Raw genomic sequence first — 27988 nt, 5'->3', positions numbered from 1 at the left:
TCATCTAAATCACGTTTGATTTTCAAGGCAGCGCTGCGATCGTCGTGTTGTTTGTTATATGCCTAGAATCAGCATCGTGTGTTGTATAATAAAGGATATAACACAGTTTAGCCGAAAAGTCGATTTCAACCCGGTGACGTTGTTCCTGATCCGCAATGACGTCTCATACCCATACCATCGGCATCACGATCATGATACCGCTATTATACACAACAAAAGTTAGATTGCGTGGTGTGCGATGAGAGCGTCATCGTGCAGGAAAGTTGAATTCAGTGAGTGAGTATCACTCGTGTCAGGTGCAAGTAGAGAGGTTCCGCCCTGCATCGTTCAATGGGATAAATGCAGAAGATCGAACGCGAGTGGGCACAAGAAGAAGAAGCAGAATTGTCACTTTCAGCGAATGCTATGCGATCGAAAACGTGTAAAGTTTGCACGTGTAACCGATTGCACGAAAGACTAGTTGTGCGTAACTAATTGGTTCGATACGAAAATTGGGGTGTAAGAAGGAATCATCCTACCATCATCTGCGGTTCGGAATACATAAAATGACCGAGGTATCCGAGTTCGTGCCGTAATTTATGTGAAATTTGGCGTAAAAACCGATCGATTGTCTTATTTATTGCCTTCGTATGGAGAAATGGCTTCAAGACAGAAAGCTTTGGTTATTTGGTAGCACGTTACCTCTGCTGCCGAGAAGGTAAGAATTGACGAGGCTGAAGATAATATAACTTTACCGTAACGATAGGTCCGTAGAAAAAATCATTATTGGGCAGTTTTAGAATAACTTTTCAGAATCAGTGTATATTGTTTTGTTTCTTTTGTTATATAATGGCTTAATGCGTTTCGGAAAATCAGAAAGGTGCGAATCAGCGATTGTTCCTAATCATACTGCATCGTTACAGTAACGTTACTGACTTCATCCTCGTAAGGATTGTAACAGCGGTAGTCATAGACATGCAATGTGGTGTGAACGATGCCAGTTGCAGTATATTAATCAGCATCGATCGATTCCCTGTTCCATTAATTACCGCATGTACGTACGTCTTTGTGTAATTGTACAAATGAACCGGAAACACATCATACATACGATGCATGGCGTGATTGTCGGCAGGTATGTCACACGCATTCAGGAATAACGCGAAACGCTGTATGCAACAGCGGCAGCATTATAAACTGTGCCGTGTCGTGTTATATCTCTAGTGCAGTAAAGTTCAAGGTCGTTCGTAAATAACCCTTGCACACGGTTACCCCAACCGGTAACTCGACTCCCTGAATCCTTCAGCTTTGATTTGATGACCAACGATCACGTCTTGCGATGATCGCCGAATACTGTATACGTAGAATATTTTTCTGACGTGTCGATCTAACACTGTCTCCGACGTAGTTCAAGTTCTGAATTGCAGACGCACAAAAATTGTTCTACAGTGGGTAGTCCAGGTTGTCGTGAATTTTTAAACCGCAAATTTTTTACAGTGTCACGTATCATTCGTCCAGTTACTCGATTGCATCATGTGAGAGATTTTTTTTCTTGGTATCCAGGGTCAAACGATAAGACACGTATCCATAGATGTCGACGTTTCATCAATTTTTCAAAAACAACCAGTATTCGGCGCTGCGTAATCATCGTCGCGCAAATTCGTCTTGTCCTTGCCTATAAATACCGCAGTAACAGAATAAATAATTATTATACGGTGGGGTAAAATATTCGTATCAAGGATGCGAATAGTCCTAGAAAAACACGGCTCACAATATTTTAAGGTTCGGTTATATCCATATCCAGCCGTGGTCGATTTATTGGTTTCTCAGGGTACCTATTTGAGAAAAGGAGCCGAACAGCTTGTGTACAGCGGCATGGCATAAGGACACGAGGGGTTAACCCGCGTGCAGAAGGTATTTCAAATATTGATTTCGGATAATCACGGGTGTGCGACTCGTCGTCGTGTAGACCTCAACTAAGCCTGGCTGCCTAAGGTTATGCCTACGCACAAACAGTTGTTTGACATGGGAAGCCAACCAGACGACGTCGTCGCGTTCTTCTACTTCTAATTCGTTCGGTGAAGGTTTGTGCGATTCGTCGCCGCGTAACGAGATACGAAATTGTTATTGTTTCAAAATTTATCGAGTTGAGCGATCTATATTTACGCCTTGTATCATTTAACTCCATTGCATTTTGTTCTACTCCCTGTACATCGTTCGAACAATGATTAATTGAAACTGCGCGGGTTTGTTACAACCGAAATCAAGTAATCAATCAACGGCAGCTATAAGTTAGACGATTGCAATACTTCGACGTTTGATGAACGCTATACTAGGATTTTTGTACGTACAATTGTAAATAATAAGGCCAATTGTTGTTACCCGCTTTTCACCGTCTGCAAAACACATGTAATATTAATTACGTGCACAATTATACGTATTATACCTCTACACCTTCTTACACTTATTTAAGTCTTGACATTCTTTCAGTATTACTATAAATCGCTCGATCAATTTTCTCCCACTTTCAACGACTCGTGGTTCAAATTATGCGCAAGATTTGAATTTCGCACGCATTAATCCGGCATGTGCGGATAGAATTTCACTCCGAATGTTTTCGGCGAATAATCGATCGCGAGTCGCGGTTCCAAGCTTGTCACATTAGAAGGTCAACGACCCCCGAGATTGGCGACTCGATTAGATCGATAGATCACAACGAAACGTGTCGTTCAAACGCGACGAAGCAACGTGGATAATCAGACGTGAACAGAGCGGCGAAATAAATATATTTCACTAAGTAAACAGGTAAATGTTTTATTACCAACATTTTATCTTGGTTAATTCAATGACACGCGTCACTTTTCGGCTGACAACTCCAATGCAAAGTGATATGCGCGGATTAACGACGATGCGTGTCTTCAACGTCTAATTTTTAACCCCGTGTGTATTATTCCTAATTTCTATGTATAATCAACGGTGCTGAAAACGTGAAGTTTATTTTTTTCTTCACAAATTATTGTGCGTTATGATGTTCGTTTGTGCCTGTAATTAATAGCGTCGCTTGAGCTGTCCTAAATTATCGGTATAGTCTTTGTCATGTTGAAAGATTTGAAATTTGCCGCTACAAACTGCGATAATTTATTATACAGCAATCGGTCTAAAAAATCTCCCTGTTGCACCGGTAATTTTGTAGTGCACCTTATTGAGATTAAATTTAACAGTTTTATCCGAATCAAATGTAATTGCACGTCGTTTAAAAAATTCCAAATTATCGCTATTTAAATTAAATCAATTATCCAACAATAAGCTGTATATAATATATGTGTTATACTAATCATAAATTTGTTTCATGATTATCGAGAGAAAAACAATCTTCTAAAATAATTTCTATTGTTTTTTTTTTCCACGTCGAATATCTTGAATCGACAATTACATATTTACGAAAATCAAGAGAGCAAAAAAACGCAAGATATAAATTCTGCACGGGATTGCGCAGACGCGGAAATGTACGTGTTATGCTCACTACGCTGGACGGCATGCGGAGTGCGATAATATTAAACTTTCAGGGGAACATTGACCATCGGTCAATGCCGGCGGCAACCCCTCGTCAGTTATTGTTACCCGGCCTTCCTCGAGTGTCTCCCGCAAAATAATCTATAGATTATAATGCTATTCGCCCAACAATTTTCCCTGCCCTGTCTCAGCAAGTACAAAAAGTGGGTTTTTGTTTCCAGTTAGCTAAACTATATCATCCTCCTTTCTCACAAGTGTCGAAAATCCCGTTCGTTCTCTCGAAAGAACCGTTACCCCCGAAATTCGCGTGTATTGAAAATAATTATTCATCTTTTCGCGATTGTGAACATTAATGTTTTCCAAACCTTTTTCGCAACCGTTGCAGGTCCCGGGCGCCAAGCAAGACCATGGAACGTTACGAGCGTCTTGCCAGGCTCGGTGAGGGAAGCTACGGTGTTGTTTTTCAATGCCGAGATCGTCAGACCGGGCGACTTGTCGCTGTGAAAAAGTTTCAACAGACGGAGGACGATCCTCTGATCCGTAAAATCGCCCTCAGAGAAATACGCTTGCTAAAGGTAGGTAAAGTATATGTGGCTACGATATGGAAAAATAACGAGACTGGAATAAAATTTTTATCGGTGTAAAATGTTCGTATCGTGCATCATTCGACGACACATGGCCGATGCTTGGCTACGCTATAACGCGACTTTCTGACCAGTGGTCAATAACTGAGTCGCCCTCGACGTTCGATACCTTCGCGTGTCGCCCCGCAAGCAACGGCTTGCGAACGGTCTTATCATCGCTGGATATCAAAAGCAAGCCCACCTAGAGTGTCCCAGAGCGCGAAGAGTTCTACCTTATTATTACACTTGAGTTCAGGGGAAAAGTTTTCTTTTCCGAATTTTCGTTAGGCACCCGAATTTAGATTTACCTATAATACTTCTGCAAGACCGACAGCGTGACAATAATTTTCAGAACCTGAAGCATCCAAACCTTGTGAACCTGCTGGAGGTGTTCAGGCGGAAGCGCAAGCTGCACTTGGTCTTCGAATACTGCGAGCACACGCTGCTGAACGAGATGGAAAAATTCCCCAAGGGTTGCCCGGACTCGACGACCCGTCAGCTGACCTGGCAGATACTTCAGGGTATCGCCTACTGCCACAGGCTCGGTTGCGTCCACAGGGACGTTAAGCCGGAAAACATCCTTTTAACCAGCGACGGTGTCGTCAAACTGTGCGATTTCGGTTTCGCGAGGATGCTAAGCCCTGGCGAAAACTACACCGAATACGTCGCGACACGGTGGTACAGGGCACCCGAATTATTGGCGAGTAGCTATGATCTCGGTGCACGATCAATTCAATTCAATTCAATTCTCAGATAATTTCTCAATTCAATTCAGATCTCGCGTCATTTCTCAATTCAATTCAATTCAATTCAATTCAACTCGACTCTCAATTTTAATTCAATTAAATTCAATTCCATTCAATGCACTGCAACGCAATTCAATTCCCACTTAATATCTGAATTTAATTCAATTCAATTGATAACTCGATCATCGTGTTTAACTCGAAACCAGGTAGGTGACACGCAGTACGGGACGCCGGTCGACGTCTGGGCGATAGGATGCGTGTTCGCGGAATTGGTGAGGGGCCAGGCGTTGTGGCCGGGGAAATCGGACGTCGATCAGCTCTACCTGATACGAAAAACTCTGGGCGATTTGCTGCCGAGGCACATAGCGATATTTCAGCAGAACGAATTTTTCGCCGGTGTTACGCTGCCAGCGCCTCAGACGATCACTCCCCTCGAAGATTCTCTGCCCAACAGACCGAGTGCTCCGTTACAGGTCCATTGACATACACACATAATATATAGACACGTATGCATTTACAAATATTTATACTGAGTTAAGAGAATTAACTTCATTCGAGTATCCCGAGTTTCGGATAGTAAACTGATCGATCAATTCAGGCAACAAAGTTCAAAGTTTCTAATGAAACTGTTCAGAATTTGCTGCCCGCTACTCCTCGTCCTTTTATAATTTAATCACTATTTGTACCTATTCGCAGATCGACTTCCTTACGAAATGCTTGGATAAAGATCCCGAGAAGAGATGGACCTGCGATCAGCTGTTGGAGCACCTATACTTTGAAAATTTTCACTTCAAAATGCCGGACGTTGAGATGGAAGAGTTTGAAAAATTGCGAAAGTATCGGGACAGAAGCAGAGTGAGTGTCTTTTTACAGTTTTTTATATTCTGCAGAAAAAAAAATAGAAGAACAAAATTAAACTCTATTGCAAAAACAATACCTTCCCTTTTTTTTGGTATTTCCAGAATGCGAACTACAGTCAAATGGTATTACCCCAGTTGCCCAAAGTTGGTATGTCGCATAACGTTCATCACAATCAGAATGAAAATCACCGGCCGAAAAGCTCGTCGAGACAGCAACAACCGAACTTCGATCATTTACCGACCATATGAGAGATTCCTCGAATTATAAACCGCCATAATAATGGTAACAATAAGAATAAGAAAATCATAAAGAACTACGGCATTATTATAATAGTTATAATAGCAACAACGACGACATTATTTCTTAAAGTCTATACTGTGAAATATACAATTATACTCACATTCATTATCTCGCAAAGATGCATAATCGTATTATTCATAAATGTCATCTGCATCGTCGTTGTTGGCCGGTACTTGGATGATTTGTTTCCCATCACAATCACCGTTATTATTAGTACGAAAAAGACATTGATCCGTTCGATTCCTGCAAACGGTTTGTATATTATTAAAATTTATTATAATTACAATTATCACGATTGTTATTTTTATTATTACTATCATTATTATTATTTTATTCTTAGGCGCGGTTATCGCGATCGGCAAACCGTTATTATTATTCTATCATCAGAACGTGAATTTATATTCCTAAAAATGACTTACAATTACTGTACGAAGATTGTTGCTCTACAGCTTTACCCATGTTTAAATACGAGTATCATATTCAGTGTCGATAATACAACGAATAAAATGTTATTCTATTTCTATGCCATTTATTAGTTTAGCCCCACGAATAAGCGTGATTTAGATTATAGAAATATCTTAAAAGATAAGTTAGACTCTAATTATTCACATGATTGAAGTTAGTAACGAAATATTGGGGAAAAAAGTGACCATTTTCGTAATTTTACAATGACTTTGAAGGAACTGAGATTACGGCATGTGTGTATGTTTTGTTTTATTACAGTTTTACTGAATGTCGTGCAATTTCAAAATCGCGAAATAACGGTTTTTCCTCAGCATGAATCGTTACGATAACGTTCCTAACTTCAATGCGATAATTATTCGTACTCTTGCCCATGAGATAAGTGAGAATTTCCACTGTGGCATAATTTAGTAGTAATAATGAGTATAAGAAGAAACATTCTCACCTGCAGTTGCACAGACACGAATGAAATGATGACGATTGCTATCGATCCTATCGATACAGCGAGACAGTAAATCCGGCGTTTGCTCCTCAAGATGGCGGCTCGATCGTTTGTCATTTGTTTGCAGCGACGTGACGTCACACAGATATTATACCGCCAAAAAACAGTTGAGATTATTCCGTATACCGAAAAACCGAATTTGGCAATGTTGAATTTTTTGATATTCTCAAATATTTTTGGATAGTTTTCACAGATGCAGGCCAACGGACAGTTGGGTCGGTATTAAAGTCGCTGGGTTAGAACGGCGGCACGGCTTACGCGGTTCTGTAATTCTGCAATTCTTTAACCGTCGAACTCTTTGTCGAGTCAAGGACAATTTTCACACTCACGATAATTAGTTAGCTAGCAGTGGATGTTTAACGCATGGATTGATTAGGTCAGTGCGAATTTCTCACTGCATTGATTTAACGTGCTCTGTGTCAATGATTTAATCGAACTCCGCTTGCAAAACTGACAATATGGGACCAAAGATCGTCTGCTGTTTTTGATATTCACACAGAGTTCATAGATGACGCCAAGTCACGACTCGGATTTGACAAAAGGTTGACACGACAAGATTATACCTATGTAGACAGATTATATCGTGCGTGTAACGTGATAGTTCTGAGAGAATTTCACTTTTCTTCGTCATGAAATGAAGTAAATTTACGACATGAAGCACGTTGCGTTTAACTGACGAGCTACGTTAAAACCGTGTTCAAAATTCTGAGGTTTAATGGGTTTGCGAGAACTTTATTGCATTTGCAATATGAACTACTCCTATGCCATCCACCGCAACTCTTATTTATAAACAAACATACAACAAGGGTACTTTGGAGAGTGGCTAAAGTCAGAAAAGTAAATCCCGCCTGATCGCAGGCAGCTTGAATAACGGATATGCAAGGTGTATAATCAATAATAAAGATAGTAAATAATTGTTGCATTCTTTCATAATTTAAGTGGCCGTTTTAATTACTTGGTGTCGATTCTCAGGAAGAAATTGTGCCTGAGTTTCGATCGTCTTAAGTAGGAGTGTCCCTTCGGCTGTCGCTGATGTTCGTTTCGCGTATAAACGCTCTTTCGTTTCACAAGCCCGAATCTACGAGCCGGATAATCCGGCTGTGTAGCTTCCACCATTTCCCAATGACCAAAGGAGCAGCGTTCCTCCTTGTCGAGGATTCCCATTCTTCTGAACAGCTCCACACGGCTGGTATTTTCTCGCATCGGCCCCGTCGGCACTTGAAAGAGGAGGTAATGCGTCAGAGGATAGCGCGGTGGAAGGCTCAGGCTTCTGTCCCACGCCTCTAGCTCGACATTGAACAATTTCCGGATACCAGCTGTTATAAGCTGAAGATGCTCTTTTATAATTCGCAAACCTTGCTTCTTGGGATAATAATAAAATTCTACTATGAAGTCGCAACTGCTATATACTCGCCTTTATGTGGCTCAGGTCCCGAATACCGATCTTTGGACAGACGGAGGCATCGACGCGGATCAAACGACGACCGTTTATGAAATTTTTGACAAAACAGTCCTGTAGGCAGGTCGAGGAAAACCCAAACGATGATTCAGCTTTTCTTTCAGCAGAATTTTCATCAGATTTTTATCGGTATATGTACTTTGTATTGCGCGAGGCCGATCTCGTTTCTCAACCACTTGACCACTCTCTCGACATCCCAATGCCAGCAATCCGGCATCGAAGCATTGTTCACAATATCACCTGCAGCGTGGAGAAGGTTCGGAGGACTCGGTAGCCAGGGTTGATATTTACTACAACAGAAATAACATTTTCGGTTGTACAGACCTTACGACTTTTAATTTGAATCCACTGAATGCGTGAGCTAACTTTTCGACAGGAATTTCGTTGATAATTTTCATCCGTTCCGGCATCACGGTTCTGATAATATATCGCGACATTGCGAATGATAACTAATTTCCATCAATGTCAAACGGCGCGAAAAACAATGAGCAACGACTTGAAAGAAAAATCAGAAATAAACCGATGTTCGCTTGAAATCGTCGAGGATTCGGTGATTCGGGAAGTGTCCCGAAAACAAACGATAGGAGCGAAGAGACTGCGCGCGCATCCGGCGTTGCGGTAGCGGAACGGCTGAATCGACGTAAATCAAGAAAGTGAAGGTAGGCACCTACTGCCACTTTGGCATTACGTCAATGGTAGATCTCGCTCGTTCGTATTAGGGAGGAGGTGCCGTGACCGCCATTGTTTCGACTGGTTTGGATATTGTGTATCGCGCAGAGGAACAATCAGGGATCATCGTCAGCAGCAGCATCGGAATCAGTTCAGTCGTTAGTGCGAGTCGAAAGCCCGAGCCTTACCGAGCGGCAAGGTTCTCCTAAGTACCTCGAAAGTGTGGTGGAAATATAAATAACGGTTGTAGTTTGAAAAATAGCATGTCCACAATGAACCCCGAATAGTGAGTATACAAGTCCCGTAATTAAGCCTGCATATCCTGTCATCGCGTGCATAAGCATTATATTGGCACGAGCATCGCCGTATCGTCAGTCGTCAGTTTCGTTCCGCCGTCGTCATCCGCGACGTTGTCGTCTGTCCGTCGCTATGTGTACCCTATTGAAATGCATGACGTGCCAGTTTCTTCTCCGTTTCTCCAACAACTTTGGGCGAGAGCAGTGCCAGATTTTATATCCCGTCGAGTCGACGTTCGCCGCGCGCGATACGCGCAGTTATTCGTCTTCTCGCTGCCCCAATCCGTTATTGTGAAAATCGAAATCGTCTACGGAAGTGATGAAAGAACGCCAAATCCTCGCTCCATCACCGCCAGAACGTCGATACTATGCCAATTACGCAGTTGCTCTACGTACTACTACGCTTTTGTGTACATTTGCGATTATTGTTTCGTCCGTCGCCGTCCCAGCAGCATAGGAAATATTCTGAGTCACATCGTGTCCAGCACTGACAGATCTCGCCCCTCCCTCCCTCTCTCCCCGCCCTTGATCGTTGTCTCTTTCTCACTCGCCAGTCGCGCTTTTCGATCGTGAAACACGGGAGTCTAGCATTATTCGTTCGGCCGACCGCGCGTGTCGCACTTTCAGACTTTGTCCTCGTCCCACGCCCGCAATTGCAATCCCAGGTCGTCATTGTTTACGCCGATGATGCTCGAACTAGTCGGTTGTTCGTAATTGATTTAGTCATTCGTGGCGATTAACGACCACGTCACCATCGAGCCGATGATGACGATGATGGTGCGAAAAATGATGCTTTTTTCTTTCTTTATCTCTCTTTTATTTGTTTTTCTTTCTTCCCTAAGAAAGAGCTGGTCTTTCCTATTCTCGTCATTTTTATTTTTTATTCTACTTTTTTAACCGACGATGACCTTGTTTTCCTTATTTCAGTGACTACTTGTTCAAACTTTTGCTCATCGGCGACTCTGGCGTTGGAAAGTCTTGTCTGCTGCTCCGTTTTGCCGACGATACTTACACAGAGAGCTACATTAGCACCATCGGAGTCGACTTTAAAATAAGGACGATCGATCTTGATGGTAAAACGATAAAATTGCAAATATGGGACACTGCAGGACAGGAGAGGTTCAGGACTATAACATCTTCCTATTATCGTGGGGCGCACGGCATCATTGTCGTCTACGACTGCACGGATCAGGAATCATTCAATAATGTCAAACAGTGGCTTGAGGAAATCGATCGCTATGCTTCCGACAATGTTAACAAGCTACTTGTAGGCAACAAGTGCGATTTGCACACTAAAAAAGTGGTCGACTATACAACAGCTAAGGTAAATTTATCCTAAATGAGTTGACTGAAAAATTCATGTACCCAGAATTCTCTTTTCTTCTTCGTCCCTCAATTGTGGTTATCTTACTCTCATTTTTTACCGCTAGGAATATGCCGAGCAACTACAAATACCATTCCTTGAAACATCTGCGAAAAATGCAATGAACGTCGAACAGGCTTTCATTACGATGGCTGCGGAAATTAAAACGAGAGTTGGTCCTCCGTCGAGCGCAGCTAGTGACCCGGCCAACAAAGTCAAGATTGATCAAGGCCGCCCGATTGAGACATCCAAGTCGGGGTGCTGCTGAAACATCTGAACATTTTCTCTCACTGCTAATTATTGTGAGTTAACCTTTTCTCTTATGCATTATGCAAGCAGAGTTGAAAACAGAATGTGTAGAACGGAGTTACTTTTAGCAACATCTTCTCTCGACTTAGAAAAATCTCTAACCATTTTTTATTCGTTATTTGTTTCCAAAGATTTTTTTGCTTCATATTTTCAAGTAAAACAAACTCGGGTATTATAAATGTAAGAGGTATGCATGAATTCGAAATGAGAATTCAAAATTAGAATCTTATTTGCATAGTATTGTCGGTACTTTTTTACGCTCGTGTTACTTGCTCCAAGTTTTCATAATTCCGAACCCAATCTATGCTGAATAAGTCGAATGAAAAGATGTTTCCATCTGTTTTCAGCACGGCGTCGCAATTTGGCAGTCCTATTTGACAGTCGGCGATATATAAAAAGAAAAACAAGAACCACCCTCCCATCTTCCATCTCCTCCCTCTCCACTGCGCAATAATAGCGAGTTCCACGACAAGTTCCCCCCAAGAAACATACAAAAAAAAAAAAAAGGAAAACCTAATCAACGTCATCACACGGACCATCCCAACTCCCCTACAGGAATAGGGAGTTGGTAAAATAAAACAAAAGAAGAAAGGAAAGAAAACGAAAAGAAAACAAAAAGAAGTGAAAAAGAAATCGTCAACAAAATTTCTAGTTTTCTTATAATCTATTATTATTTTAAACAAAACTAATTATACTTGGCAAATAATAATAATAATAACGATGATAATGATAATAGTAATAATAATATTGGACGTTGGCCACGTCGTTGCGATCGATTTTAGCTGAGGAAAGAAAGAACCGAAAATACAAGGCAAAAATAATAACAATAATGATTAGGATAAAGAGGAAATAGATCAATTTTTTTTTTTAAATGCGAATACTCGCGTGTGCGCGGATTTATAATAATAATGGTAATGACAACTGTAAGTTACATCTTTGTTATTATTGAAATTTTTTTTTCTACCCTAATTCATCACTAATCATTATCCTGCATAGATAGATATTTGCGATCATCCCAGTTTCCCCCACGTGCAGGCTACGTCGTCGAATTGTGCGAATAATTGTTATTCCATAGGTACTACGGAAAAGAGAAAATTCTTTTTATTATTGTACTTGAATGATTGTGTAATAATATATACAACCATCGTTATTATAACTATTATCATTAGTATTATTATTATTGCCATCGTCGTCATCATCATCATCGTCATCGTCATCACCATCATCATCGTCACCACCATCATCATCATCATCGGCGGTGGTTTGGATCGCCAAATAATCGAGAGAATAATTTCGATTACAATTCGAAAAAAGAGGGGGAAACACGCGATCCTCACCCTCTCCTTGAAATTATAGCTAGTTGCAATTTACGGTTACATACTGTACGTGTACGTATAAGCATAGAAGAGGAAGAAGAAGAATAAACAGTCAAAGGCGAAATGGAAAAGCGTTACAAAGGCAACTTATTTTTAATGTTTCGGGCTATCTTTTATAATATCTTCGTTATTATCTTTATACATGAATGTTATTGAAATTGATGTATCTACATGCACACATTTTGCTTACAGTTCATATACTACTTTTCGTAACAACATACAGTGTAATATAGTATGGTGTGTCACATAGTTGCGAGTTTTCGGTGAGATTATTATCTTTTACACAGACCGAAATGTACTTTCTTTATCGTTTTGTTTTTTCTATCTCGACAGCGTTTCCATTTTCCTCTATTCTTCTTTTTTTTTGTCCCGTCCGGATTCTTGGATCACTATGGTGTGAATATTATTTTTTTCCGAATACATTATAGGTACGATAGGTATAGGTTTTTGATCGCAAGAACGGGAAAGACGGGCGGGTTGAAAAATGTTAATCGAAGTTGGATCGATAAAAGTACATACGCATGCACACACATACTTGTAGATCGAAGACTCACGCTGCAGAAATTTTGTGCACTTTTGATTAACGAATATCGTACGCATGCTGCAGCAAAGCGTGCGCTGGATGAAAATTACTTAATTATTCCTCTGCAGCCCCTTGTGCTTTTCATTTTTTCTGTACGATGCAATTAAACATTGACTGACAATGGCAAGAACACTTTTCGAAAACAGTTATAGGTATGTACGGAGAAATATCGATGCGAGACAGTGTATTTGTATTTTATATACAAAAACGATAGGATAAAATTATAATAGACGTATAAATAGAAATTAAAATAGTTGTACACGCTGGAAAACGAAAAGAATAAAATAAAATTAAGCTAAATTATCTTATTAAGGCATAAGGTAAAACTACATTTTATACAAAAACAAGCGCAAGAGATAGAAAGGAAAACAATCGTTGGTACAGATAGACTGTAGTAACAGTATAAATATCGGGTAATATCACCACGGTTTGATTTTAATGGTAAAAAAGAAGAAGAAGAAGAATCAGAAGAGAAAAGAAATATGAAAATAAAATCAAGTAAAAACAATAATATGCGCCATGAAGAGATAAATAAATAAATAGAGGCGCGTTTGTGCGTGCGTGATAAACATTGTAGTTTCATTATATCCGCGTAACGTGCTTTTTCTTTTTCTCATTATTAAATCACGCAACTAATTAATTACTGTTATTACTATTATTATTACTATTGTGTCGTGCACCGCTGCTCTGTCGTGTTTGTTATTTTTAGGATTAAAATTAAATAAAGAAAATGATTAAGCGAGAAAACGGAAGACGACAACAATATTCACATGCATGCAGGGATGATAGCGATGTATAATTCTCTATATGTATGATTCTTATGTAGTTAATATTACACGGTAACGATGGTGAAAAATTGATAAAAAACTAAATAAAAATTGAAAAAGAAATCCAAGAAAACCGAACGAAACTGAAATATCGAAGCCTTTGAATTTTCCATTTAAAATTAATGAATAAATATAGTCAATTATACATAAGGTGTGATACGTTATGCGTTTATTTTTCTTTGTTTTTTTTTTTAATTCGTTGCGAAATGCATCAATCTACAACTGGTTTTTCTACACCTGGTTCATTCTAGGAACTTGACTTTTTGTTACCCCTCCCAACGTGGCCTGAACTTTTGGCTTACCGATATTTTCTTTGTTCGGCTTCTGTAAATTTATCGGAATCACGTAAATGAAATAGAAAAGGTATCACCGTATTTACAACTGTTTCAATTTTCTTCCACATAAATGTTTCAATAACGTTTTACATGGTATAGTTTAAAGGTCTGCAATAAAATGAGCAAGAAAGATTGAAATTTAAACTACGTTTTTGCTAAAAAAATTTATTCCACCTGGTTCAGGCATTCAGCGTGACTGCATTTGTGAAATTCTCCGCAAGGAATCTCTGTTCGAAAGCATCCGCAATATTTGTTCGCGCATTTTCCACCATTATTCAACGACTCTGTCTGCATTTTCGCTGTCGATACTTTTGTTTTATTTTCATTTATTTATTTACGTATAAAAATGGTTACATAATATAAATATTAATCTATTTTTTTTACTTTTGACCTGCAATTTAAGCTACACGCTATTTTTTCCCCTTTAACATAGAAAGGACCGAATCACTTCTCTCTAATAGCTTTTTGAATTCCTCTCTGTAACTGAATGCTGTTACCACATCCGTCAAATCATCGATCGAGTTGTTCTGCAATGAAAAAATTGCTCTCACGAACGGTGCTTCTTTGTCCCAGTAGTAAATAATTATTCTAAATTAACTCACAAGTTTAGTTTCCTCGTCTTCCAGTGAACGCAACTCCAATTTCGCTTGGTCATATGAATTGACTATACGGGCTATCACATCATATACTTTATGCATTCTTGACGTTCTTGGATTGTAACTTCTGATTAGTGAAAGCTAGATGGAAGAAAACAAATTGAAAGATTCAATAGGGCACTATTGCCGTTCAGTCAAAAAGTTAAATTACCAATTCACGAAGCGTTACTGGAATACTATCACGTTCTACGGTGAGTTGATCAATACTTTCGATCAGCGTATCAAGTGATATTCTATGCGTGTTGGGACTCTCGGGTATTGAAGATTGGCTTTTTTGTCTGCGATCTAGATCTTCCGTATTTTTTATTATAATGTTCGCTTCAATTTCATTGAGCTAAAAAATAATAAATAAATGAATAAAACTAATTTAAATGTAACTCAACAACAGCGATGAAAATTGCAAATTCGTGTTGGCTCACCTTATCAACCAGACGGGAAATTTTCATCTCCAGTCGTTGAAAGTGTTTTTTAGGACATCTAGCACATTTGTCAACTCTATTTTTGACAAAGGCAAGAGCTTCCTTTGCTTCTTGTATATGCTCGTTAATTTCTACGGTCATGTGGTATTTCTCACTCATACTTTCTATTTTCTGTTTTGCAGTAGCCGTCTGTAATTAGGTAATAGATTGTAATATCGCATGTCGTACACATAGTTTCCACCATATCTTTGGGTCAATTTTAGGTCTGTCGAACATTGGAGGAATTTTATTGGTACGAAACAAAATGAAATGAATTGTAATAACAATAAACTCAACGTCAATATTAATATGCTTGCATTTTAAATTAAATATAATTTAAGAACAGCGATCAAAATTGCAAAGTCGCGTTGGCTCACCTTCTGAGTCAGAGTGATCATTTTGGCGTTCAGTGCTTGAATATATTTTTCAGGACGTTTACGAGCTTTCTCAGCTAGAACGCTGAGACATGCAAGAGCTTCCCTTGCGTCTTTCAAATCCTCGTGGATTTCATGGGTTCTGTAGTCTTGCTCCGTCAATCTCATGTCTTTCTCATCTGCCGAAGCCATCTGTAATTAGGTATTGGATTGTAATATCGCATGTCGTGTACATAGTTTCCACCATATCTTTGGGTCAATTTCAGGTCTGTTAAAGATTAGTGGAATCTTATTGGATCGAAACAAAATGAAATAAATTATAATAACAATAAACTTAACAACAATATTAACATGTCAACTATGAAGGAATATTACCGCTCGACTTTATCTGGTTGGTACACGCGATAGAATTTTAACCAAGCAAATAAATTATAACAACCATAAACCTAACGACAATGCTAACACGTTATGTGTGAAGGATTACTATCGCTAGACCTTACCTTTAGGCATTTGCGGTTAAACTGCTCGCTAATCCTCTTTAGACCCGATTTGTCTCTCGGGTCATCCGCGATACACGCACAAGGTGACACGTCCCTTGGACCCAAGAGCGAACACAAAAACATACACGCTCGAATTCGCAACATCCAAAGTACCTGTAACAGGTCCGGCCACAGAGTTCCAAACGAAGATTAATAAATCTCTGAGTTCATCCAAGGACATGAAGGCGGTTTTTTCTTTTAATTCTTATTCAATGTCAGTTAACTCGGTATGTTTATCATTTAATTTCTACCTTAGTTCAGCAGTCTCTAAATCAAAGTCGTACTTTTCTTGTTTCGGAACATAAAAACTTCCGTTAAAGAGGATCTAATTTTACTCCATAAACGAGTAATAACGAGAGCCCGTATAGCCTCGCAAACTTACTTCACTTGATTTAGAATACTTAGCCTCTGAAGAGTAGAAGCTGGATTGAAGCTGGCAATTCACTTTTCCAACATCTTTGCTAATAGTTTTCACGGAATCAGTTCCCTTTCTAAATCAGAGATTTGAAGTTATAAGAACGCCAGTTTTATAAATTCCTCGTCGCATCAATTCAATTCATAATAAAGCTTTGCTTCAAACACCTCATCCTTTGTAGTCATTACCATTTCTAGTTACGACACTTTTGTCCTCTGTGAATACAATGAAAATTCAATGAAATTATGTAATCTTTAAGTATGCAGATTTTAGCTGGCCAATTGATCTGAAACAATGATTTCACGCGTATTATACGTATATGTCCGTTTCGTTTCTTATACCAGCAATTCAATCAATCCTCAAGTTGGTTTCTGATTTTTTTTTCCACAACTTTTTCATTCTTGGGACTCTGAACTTTTTTTATTCCCCCCCCCCCCCCCCCCCAAACATAGCCTGCACATTTGGCTCACCGATATTTTCTTTGTTTGGCTCCGTTAAATTTATCGGAATCCTATAAACGACGTAGAAAAGGTATTTACAGCTTTACATATTACCGTTCAAAAGTTTGCAATAACGGAATGTACAACGTTTCGTGATTTTGAACTGTGATTCATTCATCATTGTCCCAGCATTCGATTCGCCGATCAATTATTGATTTTCCTTCATTAAATCTTGGATCCGTTCCTAAATTTCCACGTTCAATTTCCAATTCAATGACGTTTCACGGTTCAAGTTAGTCAAATTTACCTGCGCATTGTGAAGTTCTTATTGCAAGGTACTAGTCTGATTGAACAGAGCTTGATAGGGTTGCATTTGTTCGTTTATTTATTTATTTACGCATAAAAATGGTTACATAATATAAAGTTTAATCTGATTATTTTAATCCGCTCTGCAATTTAAGCCACACGTCATTCTTTCCCTGTATGCCTAAAAAGGACCAATTCGTCACTCTCCAATTGCTCTCTTAATTTCCTTATGAAACGGAATTCTTCTACATCATCCGTCAATTTATCGAACGGTTCGATCTGTAATGAAAGAATTGTTCTCACATACTGTGCTTCTTTGTCCCAGTAGTAAATAATTATTCTAAATTAACTCACAAGATTGGCGGCCTCCTCTTCCAATAAACGTAGTTCATTTTTCGCTAGGTCAAATGCTGAGGTTACATCGGTTATCGCAACTTGGGCCTTCTTTCTTACTCGCGATTTTGGATTGTGCACTTTGATTTCTGAAGCCTAGACGGAAGAAAACGAAGTAAAATATACAATGTTCTTATAGACGGCTGATGTTATTCAGTCAGAAAGTTAAATCACCATGATACGAAGCTTTACTTGAAGAATATCACGTTCTACAGTGAGTTGACCAATACTTTTCATTAACTCAGCAAGTAACGGTTTACCCGTCAAGGTATCAGGGGATGGAGGCTCAGGTATTGCTATTGGTTTTCTATTTCGACATTTTGGATCTTGAACATTCAGCTTCCCAATCTGCCCTTCGATTAGCTTGAGCTAGAAATTAATAAATAAATAAATAAAATATAGCAGTAAAATATGTGCATTAATCTACATCTTAATTTGAATGTAATTTAAGAACAGCGATCATAACTGCAAATTCGTGTTGGCTCACCTGCTCAGTCAGAGTGATCATTCTGCTGTCCATTCTTTGACAAATTTCTTCTGTAGCAGGCCTACCAAATCCGTCAACTTTACTGCTGCTAGCTTCGAGAGCTTCCTTCATTTCTTCATTCCAATAATCATCCATTTCGACGGTTACGTCATCTTGCTCGCTGATACTTTGTTCTTTTTGTTTTGCAGAAGTTATCTGTAATTAGGTATTAGATTGTAATATCTCATGTCGTGCACATAGCTTCCACCATATCCTTCAGTCAATTTTAGGTCTGTTAGACTTTAGAGAATTTCGTTGGAACAAAAACGAAACAGGTAATAAATTATAATAACAATTAACTCAACCACAATATTAATATCTTTGCTTGTTAATTTAAATCTAATTTAAGAACAGCGATCAAAGTTGCGAATTTGTGTTGGCTTACCTTCTCAATCGGAGTGGTTATGTTGGTGTCCAGTTGTTGAAGATTTTGTTCAGGCGACTTACCAGCTCCGTCAACTTTACTGCTGCCAGCTTCAAGAGCTTCCTTCATTGCTTCATTCCAATACTCATCCATTTCGACGGTTACGTAATCTTGCTCGCTGATACTTTCTTCTTTTTGTTTTGCAGAAGTTACCTGTAATTAGGTATTAGATTGTAATATCGCATGTCGTGCACATAGTTTCCACCATATCCTTCAGTCAATTTTAGGTCTGTTAGACCTTAGAGAATTTCGTTGGAACAAAAACGAAACAGGTAATAAATTATAATAACAATTAACTCAACCACAATATTAATATGTTTGCTTGTTAATTTAAATCTAATTTAAGAACAGTGATCAAAGTTGCGAATTCGTGTTGGCTCACCTTCTCAATCGGAGTGGTTATGTTGGTGTCCAGTTGTTGAAGATTTTTTTCAGGCGACTTACCAGCTCCGTCAACTTTACTGCTGCCAGCTTCGGAAGCTTCTTTTGCTTCTTTCGAATGCTCATCCATTTCGGCAGCTGCGTCATCTTGCGCGCTGATACTTTGTACTTTTTGTTTTGCAGAAGCCATCTGTAATTAGGTATTGGATTGTAATATCGCATGTCGTGCACATAGTTTCCACCATATCTTTGGGTCAATTTCAGGTCTGTTAAAGATTGGAGGAATTTTATTGGATCGAAACAAAATGAAATAAATTATAATAACAATAAACTCAACAACAATATTAACGTGTCAACTATGATGGAATATTACCGCACGACTTTATCTGGTTGGTACACACGATAGCATTTTAGTCAAGCAAATAAATTATAACAACCATAAACCTAACGACAATGCTAACACGTTATGTGTGAAGGATTACTATCGCTAGACCTTACCTTTAGGCATTTGCGGTTAAACTGCTCGCTAATCCTCTTTAGACCCGATTTGTCTCTCGGGTCATCCGCGATACACGCACAAGGTGACACGTCCTTTGGACCCAGAGCGAACACAAAAACATACACGCTCGAATTCGCAACATCCAAAGTACCTGTAACAGGTCCGGCCACAGAGTTCCAAACGGAGATTATAATTTAGAGAGAGATGGAAGTCGGGGTGATTTTAATTTTTCATTTAATGCTTCGACTTCAGCTGATCAAAAGTAATTGATTACCAATCTACCGTACTACATCAAATTTTTGCTTTCTAGGTGTAATACCAAGTTCCTAATCAACAAAATATAAACAATTTTAGCAATTTTTTAACTTTGTACAAGGGCAGCACTAAACTCAGCTTTTTTCCCTACAAGAACGCCAGTTTTATAAATTGCTCATTGGGTGAATTGAATTTGTTTCATTCAGAAGAATTATTTCAACACTTATACACGTGTTTTGGTAATCCTTCATTAATGTTACAATTCACGCGGCGTCTTGTTTCTTTTTTCTTACTTTCAAATTTGAATCTTTTCTTCGCGCTTCACGGTATACGATTGGTAGAACTGGTTTCTGTAGAATCGAGCCCTTCCCCAATTTCTGAATTAATCGAATCAAGCATCTGTCAACCTCTTACTTCGTGCTGTCAACACGCCCCACGCAAGGCGACAGATCGCTTAGCAGTTTGATGACGCCGATATTATCGTCAACACATTCGGCAAAAACAACGAAAAGATGATGCAACAATACATGAAGGAGCTGGAGCAGGCAAGTACTGATTCCCATGTGAAAACTGAATTTCTCGTCGAATTCCCGAAGGGATATCAAAAATTCAAACCATCATAACCTAGTAAAAAAATATAACACTCAGATGCGTTAGATGATTTTTAACAAATTTTTTTACTAGTACGTCAGTTCTCCATTCGAACATATTACCAGATTTCAATATTCCTGTATAATTCCAGTTTATATTTTCTCTCTACTCTGTCTAGAAACTTATTCTCCATAAATAGTAATTTCACTAACTATGTCTACTTCACGCTTGCAAACCGTGCAATGTATTCTTGTTAATCTCATGTAGAAAAGGGTTTATACCTGTCGACTATAAATAAATAAATAAATAAATAAATAAAACATTCTCCATTCTTTCCACTTTCTACCTCAGGAGCCGTTCGATTCCGAGGAATTTGTGGAGCGCCTGGCTTGGAGAACTGTTAATGACACGTTTAAAGACGGTGAAGACAAGAGCTCCTTTGACCCAGTGCTGGTCCACGAGACGTTTCTGCAGGCAATTAAGGATTTGAGGGTGCTACAGGAGCGACAACAGAAAAAATGCGACAGGCTGGAGGCGGCATGCAAGGAGGAGGAGATTAGGCACGCGCTAGAGATCCTCGAACTCCAGGAGAAAAACAAATACGCCATGAAGTTGTTCCATCAGCTTGACGAGAGAATCAACTTTGTCGCCACGAAGGTGCTGCACCTGGGTGACCAGCTCGAGAGCGTCAACACTCCGAGAGCACGCGCGGTCGAAGCGCAAAAGTTGATGAGACACTTTGCAGAGTTTCTGAGTCCCGGGCCTTTAACGGACCCAGTTTTCACCGACAAATCGTCGGTGCGTAGAAAACGAGGCTTTCCGGAGTCGTTTAACTTTTCATTATCGATTGCTTCTGATTTCCCAGCTTGACGAGGCAGCGGACGTGATACAAAAGCTACATTTGATCGCGCAAGAGCTTCCATCCGACAAGTTTGACGGCGCCAAAAAGAAGATCAGCGCTAAGTACGACGAGATTGAGCGGAGCTTGATAGAGGAGTTTGCCAGGGCTCACAGCGGAGAAGACGCCACACGGATGAAGGAGCTGGCCTCGATCCTGTCTCACTTCAAGGGCTATTCGCAGTGTGTCGACGCGTTCATCGAGCACAGCCAAATGGGTTCGTTCGGCGGCAAGGATGTTTTTCAGGATGTCATACCGATGTGCACCAAGAACTACAAACTGATGCAGCAGGTATTCGCTAACCCGACTCAAGTCATGGCCAAATTTGTCCTCAACATTTACCATCTCAGGCTGCAAAAATACGTTGTGGCGAAGCTTACCGATCGTACGGACTCCGACAAGTATCTGAAGAATCTTTATGACCTCTACTCAAAGACGATCAAACTATCCAACGATCTGAAGCGGTTTGATATGGGAACAGATGAGGCTTACCTCGCCAAACTCACCAGGAATATCTTTCAGAAACATCTCGATTCCTACATAAGGTAACACAAGCTCAGCCGCCCACTCCGTGTCCTGTTTTTGCGCTTCATTGGCGGTAGACCAACAAAGAATTATTTTTCCTTGATTTCAGTATCGAGACCAAGTCTCTCCGTGAGAAGTCTGCATCCCTGTTGATCAAGTACTACGAGTCTAAGAATCACCAGAAAAAGCAACTGCAAACCGGGGGCTTCCAGGAGCTGAGGAGAGACTTGCAAGCCGTAATCGGCACTAGAACGAACATCAATATAGCCCAGATTGAAGATTACGGCGGTGAGACCTTCCTCTCCGAGGAGTTGGCCATCGCTCTGCTCCAGGAGAGCAAACTGGCTTTTCAACGGTGCCAGATCCTCTCACAATCAAGCGACTTACCTGTAAACGCTCTGCAGATACTAGAAATCCTGCTACAGTATCTCACCAACGAACACGTTGACTATGCTCTGGAATTGGGACTCCAAAGTGTCCCCATACCTGAGAGCGGATGTCAACCTGAAATCCACTTCTTCAACGTAGTCAGACGGTGCAACGCCATCATTCATCTGCTCGAAAAGCAATTCAACGACAGCCTCGTACCGCTAGTCATGTATGCAATTGTTTCATTTCAAATAGAGATCCGTCATTAATACTTTTTTGAAAACCTGGATACCTGATGTACAGAAAAATTTACATTGGTTCTGACTTACAAGGAATTCTCATTAGCAGTTGAAATATCTTACGTTTAAATTATTCTAAAGAAATGACCCCGTACTAATCATCTCACGTCTCATAGATCAACGTCAAAGCATGGGGATTGCCTGGCGAAGAAGAAAGCCGTCTTGGAGCAGCTGGAATTGAAACTGGACACGGGTTTGGACCGAAGTATAAACGCGATAGTTGGCTGGGTGAAAATTTACTTGCAGAATGAGCAGCGCAAGACAGACTTCAAGCCGGAATCGGACGTCGATACGTTGAACACCCCTGCCTGTTTAGTTGTGGTTCAATACGTTTCGACGATGATAACTCACATAAGAGACAGACTGGACGAAAAGAACGTCGAAAGTGTTCTCACAGAATTGGGGGTTAGATTCCACAGGGTGATATATGAACACTTGCAGCAGTTTCAGTTCAATTCTGCAGGCGCAATGTGCGCCATTTGTGACATGAATGCTTACAGAGAGTGTGCTAAAAATCTTAAAGTCAGCCTAGTCACGAATCTCTTCGACACATTGCACGCTCTCTGCAATTTGCTCCTCGTCAAGCCTGAGAATTTGAAGCAGGTCTGCACTGGGGATCAATTGGTAAGTTTTAAGTTACGACACATCGATTTCTGGCTTCTATAAAAGCATCGGTGATGTTTGTAATATCATATCGAACTGCAAATCCTATTTTTTTTTTGCAGGCCATGCTCGACAGGTCCATACTGATAAATTTTATACAGCTCAGGACAGACTACAAGACTCAGAAGTTGGCAAATTGTTTGAAAGGCCTTGCTGCCTAGATGGTAGAATTCAACAGATAGAAGCGATCAATCAGTTTTCACAGCTTGCGCGAAGAACGACTGATCATCTCGATCTTGGTTTTAAGAGGAATACGAAAACGATTGAGGTATAACGATAATATTTTGTAAATAATAATCGTAATATTTAATACATATATATTATTATATATATATATCTCTATTATAGTATGTGTATATATATATATAATTATATATATATATACCTTTCCAAGCGGAAAGTTGTGTAGGAAACAAACTGTAAATAACTAAAGCTCAGTATATATTGAGACACAATTTCATTTGGAATATAATTTTCCCTTCATTTTTACTTCAGTCACTTGAAACAAACAATCAAAGGGCAAAGAAATAACGAAAATTCGCGATATTCATAGCAAATGTATTAATTTTATTGTTACATACATAATTATATAATCACGTTGCAATGGAACCCTGGCATATTACGGGAGTCAAAGAAATGGGATGAGAGTGGGGAAAGAAGTTTGTTTTTCATGTTCCGTTTTCCGTTTTCACATCAATCTAACAAACAGTAATGATTCCTTATAAAAATTATACACAGTATAATATATACAGCTGCACTGTGACTTGGCGGTCTGTCGGCATGATTAGAAATACGTTTGCCTGCTGGTTTGACAATTACCTGGTCTAGTTAGCAACCTAGTAGAAAACCGATTTTACCTGACTAGAATTATCAACTCAGACAAAGAAGATTCTCCGTTGTTACAATTATTATGTGAATCGAAATCAATAATAGAACAATAATCGATAGCCTAGTCCCTGTGTCGATAAATCATTTACTTCCACGCTCGATGATGTGAATTGGTAATTGTTTTTGAAATATTGGCTAATATTTCATTATCGCTTAGATTTGAATTATAACCTATTCGGAGCATATACTATTTTTTATCTGTCATTGAAGTCGAACAACAAAAATAATGTTAAAAATAGGAGCTTCAAAAACTCCGAATTGTTAGTCTACATTTCAATTCCTATACGTCCAAGTAAATATGTAATTTTATTGGTACTAGGAAAAAAAATGTATGAACAAAAACAATAGCATGGCAAAAGGATGCTGTTGCGGGTAGAAACATCCTTGCCATTAATCGAGAATACCATTTGTCTGACAAAAGCGAGTTAAAATCAAGAAAAAACTAAAAAGAAGAATATTTGATGTAAGAACCTGTGAGCCAAATATGTTATAATTAAGATAACTTACAGGGGGTTAGTATTAATTGTATAGGAAAATTCATCTTTATGATGTTTGGTTAATTTGTCCCTCTTCAAGAAAGATCAATGTAAAGTATGGTAATTTTTTAATTTTTTTTTTCAATTTTTATTATTTCTTCTAATTTCTCCTAAATAAAAATGGAATCCCATTTTTCCACAACGGATTATCGCGAACATCCAAGCTTCTCCTTTTGAGCCACGGCTCGGGTCAGGTCGTAATTGTTGTCGTTATCGGACCAGAGTGGCACGACTGAGTGAGCCACGAGAATTGGCCGAAAGGCGGACTTAATATCTAATAGAGAATGCGGAAGTAGCTAGATCAATTTTCATATTTTCTCTTTATACGCCAAGTGTGAATCAGCGCATGCGGTACGTATTAGTTTCGTGCACCTCGCACAATTCACCCTTGAAGTCAAGTTCGATGCTGAAGTCGAGGTCTCGATTATTTCTCGCGTTGGGCTTCATTGAGAACACTCCATATATTTCCTCCCCTTTTTTCACAGTCATGTAATCGTCAAAGTAAAATACAGTCTGTTTCCAGTGCGTGTACTGCGCCTCAGGCGCCGTACTGAATCCTATGCGTTTGTGGCACTTGGTAAACTCTATGTTGAAGAATGTGACCAGAGCCTGGACGTAGTCGTTCCTTCTGACCTGTAGATTGAACGGCGACGTGAAATCCAGGTCCGCCTTTGTTACCGTGTACAGATCGACCTCTTTTATCAGGCAAGCATTCGTCACAACCTGTTTTGGGTCGACAACGTCTACCAGCGGCTCGCTTATCGCAACTTTCCTGATACTGCTCATGTCAAATCCGTAGACGTCGTCCCACCAGTTTATCTTCTCGTCCTTATATTGGCGGTCCTCGATGCCGCATATGAAAAGTGTCGCCTTGTCCGGAAACAGCATTCCGTCTTCACACAGCCACTTATCTCGGGCAAACAGGACCGTGTCCAGCATCGATTCGTAGAACAAGCAGTAGCCCATCCATTCGGATATTATTATGTCTACCTTCTCAATACCATCCGGCAGAGTCACTTCCTCCACTTTTCCCTTCAGGATCGTTATCACATTCGAGAGCTGGTTCGCCTCCACGATCTTCTTTGCGTATTCGACTATGTTCGAGCACTCGATGCCGATGACGCGAGCCGCCCCTGCCTTGGCTGCGAACATCGACAGGATACCTGTGCCGCAGCCTATGTCCAGTACCGTTTTACCCTTGAACAGGTGCTTGTTGTGGTACATACTGTTTCTGTACGTCATTGTCCTTATCTCATCCTTCAGCATCTCTTCATGAATCCCAAAGTGTGCATACGAGTCGAAGTAGTAGTCTCGCGAGGTCATGTCGTCCACTGACACTGCCTCCTTGTCATTTGGCGTCGCTGTGTCCTTTCCCAATGGCACCACTGGCTCAGCTACTTCCATGGTTTCCATCTTAAGTGTCTATGAATGAGAAATTTTATTTATTTATAATGAACAGGTGTAAATCCTTTAATACACGACAATAAGTACACTTTAGAATCCATTGCATAGTAGCAGGTTTTTGTGCAGATATGGTTTGAATCTAAAATTACACATCTCAAATAATCTATGATATTTTTTCTTTGGACGAAATGCGCAAATGAGTTTTTTAGGATACCACTTAGGATGGGTATAATGATTGATAGTAATCTTAGAAATATGTTTCTCGATTAAATCAAAAATGGAACAATGTAATGATTCAACATGGCGATTTGAGAGTAGATCAAATACATCAACTTGACTGGGCACCTCGGCAATAAAGTTGTTCGGCTCAGCAAGTTGTTACTAGTGGTAAGAAGCATGATATCGAGAAGCAAGTGAAAGGCATCACAATAAAAAATTGAATCATGAGAAATATTGCAAGAAGAATTTGATAAGTTAGAGAATATAAGATTGAACACATTGCCTCTCGAGATCAAGATATTGTTGTTGTTGCTGAGACTAAAAGAATGAAAAAAATCAAAGGGCAAAGAAAGCAGCATTGCGAATTTCAACATTGACAAAATTCCCCAACGTCTATACATTTTTCAAACAAAAATACGTACACTCTGTATATGATTTTAGATGTGAATTGAAAGAATATCGATACATTAAACATCTCAGAACAAATTCAAATTTTCTTTTCAGGTCTGCCGTAATCCCGAAGCTAGATAAACAGATGAAAATCCAAAATACTAGTTAACGAACGATTTTAGAAATAATTCACTAATACTCAAATGCGTAAAAAATTTAACTGTACGAATTCTGGTCTGATGGTAAATTTTACAAAACACGAGGCGAAGGTTGTTTGGTTAGAAAACTTAAGAAGCCGGTGGCCGCGACTGTTTCGTGTAAAGTTTGAATTACGGCGGTTGTGAGATATCGGATAAAATTTGGATATTCTTGGACACGTGTCGATTTTACTTACGATAGAGTTCATGTGCGTTAAACTAATCTACGAAAGGTTGTCGGCTGTTTGATTGACCAACTATTTAGTCCGGTTACAGCGCGACGCGGTATAACTCGCGATGATCGTGGAAACAAAATGAAAGCCTGCGTCCGTGACGGCGGCGTTCGACTCGTGAAAACGTCCACGTGCACGCGCCAAAATAAATGGCGTCTAATTTACCGCATTGTCAGGCGTGAAAATTGCGGCCATTATGATGTGCGGCTTTCGGGGCGTGATTGGGAAAATCTGTAATATCGAAAAGAGCGCCAGGCATTTGCACATTCTTTGTATTTTAGCCGGCGTAGTGAAATCGGTCGACTTGGCGGCGCATAGTTTTAGTCTGCTTTACCGTCCGACGAAACTACGACGACGACGACGAACCGAATTTTCTTATACCAAAAACGCACCATCGGAAACACGATATCAGGGAATATTCTTTGACGAATATCCGTAGACCTTGCACAATGTCGCGAATATCGCGCGGCTCGATTTTACTTTATCAAACTACAAACTCACCGTGTGATCGCTGCTAAGTGCGTTACTCTCGCTGATGTCCACCGGCACTTCGCTGTTCGCCGCCATTTTTTATTTCGCTCTGGCTATTCAGACGGAATCGTCGCTCCCGTAGTTTCACATTTTTATCAACGTTGCAGCAGCCGAAGCAGCCGATGCGTCCACTGCGCCGCGCAATTGCCCGCGAGACTACATCTCCACTTCATCGTTTCACCCTTTTTCGCCCGGCTTTAACTACGCTGATAATGGGTAAAAAAATATTAAACACCAATTAGTCCATCGTATAGCGCCGATTTAGTCATCATCGATTCGTTTTAAATACGTATTTTGACGTTGTTCGACCCCCTGCGAAATGCGGGCCGCCATACAGGGTCGCCAACGCCTTTACAAGTTCCAAAAAATGTCTCTCGTC

General features: G+C 39.7%; 6 protein-coding genes across 12 annotated transcripts; 3 read left to right on the top strand and 3 right to left on the bottom strand.

Annotated features, from left to right (window-relative positions):
- Positions 1–144: 144 nt before the first annotated feature.
- On the top strand, positions 145–6022 carry LOC124308821 (cyclin-dependent kinase-like 4). Of its 4 annotated transcripts, none has more exons than XM_046771942.1 (6): positions 145–697; positions 3875–4064; positions 4465–4812; positions 5065–5331; positions 5555–5713; positions 5821–6022. In XM_046771942.1, the coding sequence occupies exons 1-6, from the start codon at positions 630–632 to the stop codon at positions 5965–5967; spliced, it is 1179 nt and encodes a 392-aa protein (XP_046627898.1). In that variant the 5' UTR covers positions 145–629; the 3' UTR covers positions 5968–6022. The 4 variants fall into 4 exon arrangements, with proteins under 4 accessions (XP_046627898.1, XP_046627900.1, XP_046627901.1 ...); XM_046771944.1 differs by lacking the exon at positions 145–697 and adding an exon at positions 2134–2319; XM_046771945.1 differs by lacking the exon at positions 145–697 and adding an exon at positions 2538–2781.
- Positions 6023–9145: 3123 nt separating this feature from the next.
- On the top strand, positions 9146–13938 carry LOC124308825 (ras-related protein Rab-1A). 2 transcript variants are annotated; one of them, XM_046771954.1, is made up of 4 exons: positions 9146–9397; positions 10335–10731; positions 10838–11072; positions 11427–12532. In XM_046771954.1, the coding sequence occupies exons 1-3, from the start codon at positions 9375–9377 to the stop codon at positions 11036–11038; spliced, it is 621 nt and encodes a 206-aa protein (XP_046627910.1). In that variant the 5' UTR covers positions 9146–9374; the 3' UTR covers positions 11039–11072; positions 11427–12532. The 2 variants fall into 2 exon arrangements, with proteins under 2 accessions (XP_046627910.1, XP_046627909.1); XM_046771953.1 differs by lacking the exon at positions 9146–9397 and adding an exon at positions 9543–9799 and having other exon boundaries at positions 11427–13938.
- Positions 13939–14509: 571 nt separating this feature from the next.
- Positions 14510–16326, bottom strand: LOC124308824 (uncharacterized). 2 transcript variants are annotated; one of them, XM_046771951.1, is made up of 6 exons: positions 16189–16326; positions 15692–15880; positions 15276–15464; positions 15008–15190; positions 14803–14937; positions 14510–14727 (listed from the first exon to the last, which is right to left on the bottom strand). In XM_046771951.1, exons 1-6 carry the CDS (start codon positions 16309–16311, stop codon positions 14611–14613), a joined length of 936 nt encoding a protein of 311 aa, XP_046627907.1. In that variant the 5' UTR covers positions 16312–16326; the 3' UTR covers positions 14510–14610. The 2 variants fall into 2 exon arrangements, with proteins under 2 accessions (XP_046627907.1, XP_046627908.1); XM_046771952.1 differs by lacking the exon at positions 16189–16326 and adding an exon at positions 16064–16176.
- A 1123-nt stretch (positions 16327–17449) lies between these two features.
- Positions 17450–19632, bottom strand: LOC124308823 (uncharacterized). The gene is made up of 7 exons (XM_046771950.1): positions 19611–19632; positions 19114–19302; positions 18693–18884; positions 18269–18463; positions 17956–18150; positions 17743–17877; positions 17450–17667 (listed from the first exon to the last, which is right to left on the bottom strand). The coding sequence occupies exons 2-7, from the start codon at positions 19300–19302 to the stop codon at positions 17551–17553; spliced, it is 1023 nt and encodes a 340-aa protein (XP_046627906.1). The 5' UTR covers positions 19611–19632; the 3' UTR covers positions 17450–17550.
- Positions 19633–20050: 418 nt separating this feature from the next.
- LOC124308820 (exocyst complex component 5) lies at positions 20051–24308 on the top strand. The gene is made up of 6 exons (XM_046771941.1): positions 20051–20411; positions 20809–21255; positions 21323–21900; positions 21990–22478; positions 22665–23172; positions 23274–24308. The coding sequence occupies exons 1-6, from the start codon at positions 20379–20381 to the stop codon at positions 23370–23372; spliced, it is 2154 nt and encodes a 717-aa protein (XP_046627897.1). The 5' UTR covers positions 20051–20378; the 3' UTR covers positions 23373–24308.
- Positions 23758–27793, bottom strand: LOC124308822 (protein arginine N-methyltransferase 1). Of its 2 annotated transcripts, none has more exons than XM_046771946.1 (2): positions 27580–27793; positions 23758–26057 (listed from the first exon to the last, which is right to left on the bottom strand). In XM_046771946.1, exons 1-2 carry the CDS (start codon positions 27643–27645, stop codon positions 24975–24977), a joined length of 1149 nt encoding a protein of 382 aa, XP_046627902.1. In that variant the 5' UTR covers positions 27646–27793; the 3' UTR covers positions 23758–24974. The 2 variants fall into 2 exon arrangements, with proteins under 2 accessions (XP_046627902.1, XP_046627903.1); XM_046771947.1 differs by lacking the exon at positions 27580–27793 and adding an exon at positions 27043–27194.
- Positions 27794–27988: the final 195 nt, after the last annotated feature.

Source organism: Neodiprion virginianus, chromosome 7 (genome assembly GCF_021901495.1).
Source record: "Neodiprion virginianus isolate iyNeoVirg1 chromosome 7, iyNeoVirg1.1, whole genome shotgun sequence".
Lineage (NCBI taxonomy): Eukaryota > Metazoa > Arthropoda > Insecta > Hymenoptera > Diprionidae > Neodiprion > Neodiprion virginianus.
The sequence above is the reverse complement of the archived record's forward strand: the minus strand, read 5'-3'. Positions and strand labels throughout refer to the sequence as shown.

Bases quoted from the DNA above. Each gene is read 5' to 3' on its own strand.
- LOC124308821 (XM_046771942.1), top strand. From the start codon at position 630: ATGGAGAAATGGCTTCAAGACAGAAAGCTTTGGTTATTTGGTAGCACG. The intron at 4,813-5,064 runs GCGAGTAGCTAT...ACTCGAAACCAG, and splicing joins ACAGGGCACCCGAATTATTG to GTAGGTGACACGCAGTACGG. The intron at 5,332-5,554 runs GTCCATTGACAT...ACCTATTCGCAG, and splicing joins GACCGAGTGCTCCGTTACAG to ATCGACTTCCTTACGAAATG.
- LOC124308825 (XM_046771953.1), top strand. From the start codon at position 9,558: ATGCATGACGTGCCAGTTTCTTCTCCGTTTCTCCAACAACTTTGGGCG. The intron at 9,800-10,334 runs GTACTACTACGC...TCCTTATTTCAG, and splicing joins CAATTACGCAGTTGCTCTAC to TGACTACTTGTTCAAACTTT. The intron at 10,732-10,837 runs GTAAATTTATCC...TTTTACCGCTAG, and splicing joins TCGACTATACAACAGCTAAG to GAATATGCCGAGCAACTACA.
- LOC124308822 (XM_046771946.1), bottom strand. From the start codon at position 27,645: ATGGCGGCGAACAGCGAAGTGCCGGTGGACATCAGCGAGAGTAACGCA. The intron at 26,058-27,579 runs GTGAGTTTGTAG...TCTCATTCATAG, and splicing joins CACTTAGCAGCGATCACACG to ACACTTAAGATGGAAACCAT.
- LOC124308824 (XM_046771951.1), bottom strand. From the start codon at position 16,311: ATGTTTTTGTGTTCGCTCTTGGGTCCAAGGGACGTGTCACCTTGTGCG. The intron at 15,465-15,691 runs GTGAGCCAACGC...ACCTAATTACAG, and splicing joins TGATCACTCTGACTCAGAAG to ACGGCTACTGCAAAACAGAA. The intron at 15,191-15,275 runs GTGAGCCAACAC...ATTATTTTTTAG, and splicing joins TTTCCCGTCTGGTTGATAAG to CTCAATGAAATTGAAGCGAA.
- LOC124308820 (XM_046771941.1), top strand. From the start codon at position 20,379: ATGATGCAACAATACATGAAGGAGCTGGAGCAG. The intron at 20,412-20,808 runs GCAAGTACTGAT...TTTCTACCTCAG, and splicing joins ACATGAAGGAGCTGGAGCAG to GAGCCGTTCGATTCCGAGGA. The intron at 22,479-22,664 runs GTATGCAATTGT...CACGTCTCATAG, and splicing joins AGCCTCGTACCGCTAGTCAT to ATCAACGTCAAAGCATGGGG.
- LOC124308823 (XM_046771950.1), bottom strand. From the start codon at position 19,302: ATGGCTTCTGCAAAACAAAAAGTACAAAGTATCAGCGCGCAAGATGAC. The intron at 18,885-19,113 runs GTGAGCCAACAC...ACCTAATTACAG, and splicing joins TAACCACTCCGATTGAGAAG to GTAACTTCTGCAAAACAAAA. The intron at 17,668-17,742 runs GTGAGTTAATTT...CTTTCATTACAG, and splicing joins AAGAGGAGGCCGCCAATCTT to ATCGAACCGTTCGATAAATT.